Source organism: Melitaea cinxia, chromosome 6 (genome assembly GCF_905220565.1).
Source record: "Melitaea cinxia chromosome 6, ilMelCinx1.1, whole genome shotgun sequence".
In the NCBI taxonomy this organism is placed as follows: domain Eukaryota; kingdom Metazoa; phylum Arthropoda; class Insecta; order Lepidoptera; family Nymphalidae; genus Melitaea; species Melitaea cinxia.
In genome coordinates this window covers 18752501-18758274 of record NC_059399.1, presented here as the reverse complement: position 1 = coordinate 18758274, position 5774 = coordinate 18752501, and the positions used below count along the sequence as shown (strand labels likewise).

General features: G+C 50.5%; 2 protein-coding genes across 2 annotated transcripts in view; both read left to right on the top strand.

Moving 5' to 3' along the window:
* Positions 1-329: 329 nt before the first annotated feature.
* On the top strand, positions 330-3363 carry LOC123654823. The gene is made up of 2 exons (XM_045590707.1): positions 330-1651; positions 1734-3363. Exons 1-2 carry the CDS (start codon positions 330-332, stop codon positions 3361-3363), a joined length of 2952 nt encoding a protein of 983 aa, XP_045446663.1.
* LOC123654822 overlaps positions 3360-5774 on the top strand; it is a 6655-nt gene continuing 4240 nt past the window's right edge. Inside the window, exon 1 of the mRNA XM_045590706.1 lies at positions 3360-5054. Coding sequence (XP_045446662.1) covers positions 3360-5054 — 1695 coding nt within the window. The remainder of the gene's footprint in view (positions 5055-5774) is intronic.

Below are 5774 nucleotides of genomic sequence, written 5' to 3'. Positions count from 1 at the left end.
CCACCCATAGCCCCCACCAGCGTCTCCAAATTCCAGAATTTTCGCACTTCGAGGGGAATAACTTTTTCCCTCGAAGTGCTGTCCTAAAATTCATCGGGCATCTCCATAGTAGAGTAGGAGGGGCTTCTCCCCCCCTACCTTCCCCCCCCCCTCCCCCTCGCCGTTTCGCAGAAAACGACATCCTAACACCCCAAATCCCGCCACATCACCCCCCCCATTCTTGATTCACAACACCAACCCCCAACCCCCCCCGACCCCCCCCATTGTAACCCCCCCTCCCCTTACTGTTCCGCTCAAATTCACAAACTAACTCATAGTACTCTCCAAACATGCCACCACCATCGCCCCCCTGTCCTTCTGACAGGGCCGCCGCTACCACCAAACCCAAGCCGAAAACAACTAAACCCCCATCCGAACCCCTAACCCTACCCGTGCGAGCAGCTGAGATCGCTGACACCCCCTCTTTTGAGAAGACGGTGCTCACCCTCGCCGACGTCATTAAAAAGTGCCTCACGCCAACCGAGAAACAGAAAAGTGTCTCGGCTCTCAACAGGGACCTTGCTATAAAGGCCGCAGATGAAATCTGCGACGCCCTGAAGATCCACGGCAGAATCAAAGAGTGCGCCCTCCCCACCCCAACTCCCTCTACACTTCCCACTGATCCTACCAGCCAATCCGTCCTCCTGGCGCTTAGCCGTATCGAGGGCAAAATTGACTCCCTCGACACCAATCTTAAAACTAATACCGAGCAGACAACTAAGAAAATCACGGACTCTTATGCGTCCATAACAAAGAAGCTCGTTTCGAAGACCACGCCCAGCTCCGCCACCAAGCCTACTACGGCTACCAAAGTCGTGGTAGCCACACCCCCCACCACCAGGCCAGCCCTGGTGATCACCACAAAAAATAAGAACGCCAACCCGCAAGAGACAATCACTGCCTTCAAGGAGACTGTCCCCTTCAGGGAATTGGGGTACAATCCGGCAAGGGTAGTCCCACTCAAAGGAGCCATCAGGGTCGAGTTCGACTCCGAAAGGGAGCGTGACGACACCCTTAACCGCACGAAGACTGCTCCCAACTCCAAGGTCTCCGCGGAGGTCGCTCACCGACTGAGACCTATGGTCATCATCAAGGGCATCTCCAAGGAGGTACCCAGCGAAGAGCTCATCGATGTCATCTTGGCTCAAAACCCCGAACTCGGTGAGTTTAAAAATACTGACACCAACCAACACCTCACACTGAAATTCAAGCGCAACAACCGCAATGAGTCACTATACAACGCAATTCTCATCACCTCTCCCGGTGCCTTCCGTGCCCTCATCGCAATGGGCAGAGTGCGAATTGATATTTACAGAGTACATGTCGAGGAGCACTCTCCCTTTTTACAGTGCCGTAAGTGTCTGCAGTTCGGACACACTGCTAAAAACTGCAAAAACCCCTCCGACCGCTGCGCACACTGCGCCGAGGAAGGGCACCTCTCTCAAAATTGCCCAGCCAAGGACAAAACACCCAAATGCTTTAACTGCACCAGACACAATGCCCGATTCCCGAATAGCAAGCACGAAACTACACATTCATCCACCTCTCACACGTGTCCTATCGTAAGGGCGATGCGAACCAAGACCAACAACAATATTGATTATGGATCTGCGCAATAAATTAAGTTTCACCCAAATCAATCTCAACAGATCTTATCAGTCGCTTCACGAATTTCTAAATTATTTTATCCACAGCCCACACTCCATCGCCCTTGTGTCCGAGCCGTACCTGGGTTCCAGGAAGGAAGTCAAGCTTCCCTACGGATATCCCCTCAACATCTTTCAATTCCCCACTAATTCTTCTTCTGTCAGAGCCTGCATCATTTCCAAACCACACGTCCAACTCTTCGGCATCACCGAATTTTCTTCCTCGGACCTATGTGTGGTTCGGACGCAGATAGGACACACACAGCTACACATCGCCTCCATCTACATACCACCTCGACACGACCACTCAGACACACTTACACTCATCGAACACTTTTTACAACACAACACGCACACGCAATGCATTCTGGGGGGCGATCTCAACGGATGGAACCCTCTATGGGGTAGCGACCGTCGCAACGCCCGCGGAGTCAGGGTAGAGGAGCTGGCCGACGCATACGGCCTGTACGTGTGCAACACCGGCTCCACTCCCACCTTCGAGGCCTTTACCAACGGACGTACTCGCTCCTCTATTATAGATATCACACTCGCCACATATCCCATACACAATCACATCACTGACTGGAAGGTGAACATGGAAGCTTGCCCGTCATCTCAACACAACGCAATAGACTATACACTCAACTACAACCCCTCTCACTCATACAACACCACTAGACAACACACTAACTCATCCACCTTCCTCTACAAAAGTCACAAGGCAAACTGGTCTAAGTTCAAGAGCTCGCTCTCTACACTTATGACCAACACAGATATCCTCGACACCCAAGTCGGAACGCTCGACCGTGAAGACTTGGAACTCCTCATTACACACATCACCGAAACTATACACACCGCCTGCAAGGAGTCAATGCCCATCCGGGCCTCTGACTCCAAGGCCAGGCCCCCTTGGTGGTCCGAGTCCCTGGAATCCCGGAAGCGGGAAGTCATAGGTTTCCATCGGGCGCTACACGCGGCCAAAAGAGACGGGCAGCCTACCGACTCTCTTGCCAGCCAGCTCCACGATCTTAAGAACATCTACGCCAGCGAGCTTAGGAGCGAATCCACGACTAAATTTAGGGAATTCTGCGAACTCCAGACAAAGGAGAACGTATGGTCCCTCACGAATAGGCTCCTAAAGGAATCGGGCCCACGACGCCCCCCCACTTCTCTAAAAATCGACAATCGATTCACCACCGACGAGAAAGATACAGCACAAGCTCTACTGGACAATTTTTACCCGAACGACACATCCGACTCTCACCCCAGACACCACGAACTAAGAGCTGCCTCCCATACGTTCCCCGACACCGAACCCGACCTCCCATTCACCTCCCAAGAGATCCACGAGATACTGGACAACATGAGCCCCAAAAAGGCTCCCGGACTAGACCATCTCACTTCCGACATATGTAGACAGTTTACTCTCCATTATCCCGACCTAGTTACTGACATTATGAACCGCTGCCTGACTTTACAGTACTTCCCCAAACAGTGGAAGGAAGCCTTCGTTAAGATCATACCTAAACCCTCCAAAACTGACTACACTGACTTGAACTCTTACAGACCGATCGGACTCTTGCCTGTTTTCGGAAAAGTCCTCGAGAAGCTCTTTGTCCAGCTTTCGGAAAAGTCCTCGAGAAGCTCTTTGTCCAGCGGATCACCTTCGCCGCCATGACAACGGACAAATTGAGCGAGAGGCAGTACGGATTCAGGCCACTGACTAGTACTACGGCCGCCCTCAAAGCGGCCATCGACTACATTACCAAGACCAAATCTGACGGACTGCTCACCCTCGCCATCTCCCTGGACATCAAGGCCGCGTTTGACAACGCCTGGTGGCCATCCCTCCTCAACCGACTTCGACTCATAGGCTGTCCTTCCAACATTTACGGACTGGTACTGGACTACACGACCGACCGTACAGTCACCCTCGATTACGCTGGTGCCCGCGTGTCTAAACCCATGACCAAGGGCTGCATCCAGGGCTCGACTTGCGGCCCCATTCTGTGGAACGTCATCTTGGACGAACTCCTGGAACTCGAATTACCCTCCGGGTGTCGAATACAGGCCTTCGCGGACGACGTTCTACTCATTGTGGCCGCCAAGGATCCACTTAGCCTGCAGGACACTACTAACCAGGCACTACACGCTATCGTGAGCTGGGGACGGGGGGTCAAGCTCACGTTTAGCCCACAGAAGACACAGGCCATCGCCTTCAGCGATAAGGCCAAAAATACAGACATACGCATGAACTCTCATTCACTACACTTCCAGGACGACATCAAGCTCCTTGGTGTCATCCTGGATAACAAATTACGCTTCAACAAACACGTCACCCACGTCATCAACAAAGCCACTGCACTCTTCCACAAACTCACACTATACTGTAAACCCACTTGGGGAGCCCATCCCGAGAACATCCGCACAATTTACCTCCAGGTCATCCAACCAATAGTCACTTACGCCGCCGGCATCTGGGGCCATGTCGTCGGGAGCCATGTCGTCGGGAGAAAGTACATATCCAGACTGCTCCTGAGCATGCAGCGGCGCTTCGCCCTCAGAGCCATTAAAGGCTTCAGAACGGTGTCGACCAATGCTGCACTCGCTCTGGCGCAATTCACCCCGATCGATATTAAGATCCTCGAGGTAAATCAAATCGAACTCGCTCGACTCACGGGGAATTGCGATTTCCTTCCCGACGACATCACCCTAGAAAAGCACATACCCCCCCATCACCTCCTTCATCCCGCCCGAAGAATAACATTCAACCCTCACTACTTCCACTCTGAGGCTGAACTGTCCTCTCACCTCTCTTCCCTCCCCAATCCCATCCCAACCATCTTCACAGATGGCAGCAAACTCGATGACGGCTCGGTCGGTGCCGCCTTCGTATGTTACAACGGAGCGGGTCCGCCGGCCGTCAAGAAGTTCATACTTCATCGAAGTTGTTCAGTCTTTCAGGCTGAACTCTTCGCTATCCTCCAGGCCTCTCGATGGGCCTCCAAGCACAGACACACACACACACTCATCTTGTCGGACTCCAGAGCGGCCATCCAAGCCTCCCAGAATCGTAGCAATACACACCCCTTGGTTGCACACCTTCACGCCACACTACACGATCACTCACCCACCGGCTGTATCGACTTTGCTTGGGTCAAAGCCCATGCAGGTATAACCGGGAACGAACGTGCAGACACCGAAGCAAAACTCGCCGCTACCATGCACAGAGCCTTCGACTACGATCTCTTCCCCATAAGCTTTGTTAAGCTTATGGCCAGAGAGCGTAGTCTCACCGAATGGCGCGAGAGGTACGAGAAGGCACAACAGGGCCAACACACCCGCGACCTCCTCCCTACAATAGACCACATACACACACTACTCAAATCCACACACATCACATTCACACTCACTCAGACACTCACCGGACACGGATTCAATAAATCATATTTACACAAATTTAAACTCGCCGAGGACGAGGTCTGTCCCTGCGACGGAGCCACTCCTCAGAACCTGGACCATCTCCTGAGGAGCTGCCCTGAGTTTTCGGCCTTCAGGCATAAACATGAAGAAACCTGCGGATACCTTGGAGTGGACCCCTACAACTTAGTAGAGCTTCTACCCCAGAGATCCGGTATCCGCTCCTACTTTCGCTTGTCGGACTCGATCCTGAGGGTGCTCAAGGAGTATAACGCTAGTTCATAAGTCTCTAATTACTACTGTTAAATTTTATCTATGTTATTGTCACTTTTTTTACTTCTTATTTTACCATGCACCCTAGGATAAGTATAAAAAAAAAAAAAAAAAAAAAAAAAAAAAAAAAAAAAAAAAAAAAAAAAAAATAAAATCAATCATTATCATATATATATTAAGAAAACATTACATTTTACCATATTATATTTATACAAAAAAAAAAAAAAAAAAAAAAAAAAAAAAAAAAAAAAAAAAAAAAAAAAAAACATAAAAATACCAATGTACGATACTACTGTTAATACTATTTTAAGTCTTATAATTATATTCCTTTTACTTACAAAATTTTATATGTACTAGTTTAAGATATCATTTCACCCCCATCAAATCGGCGAGAAG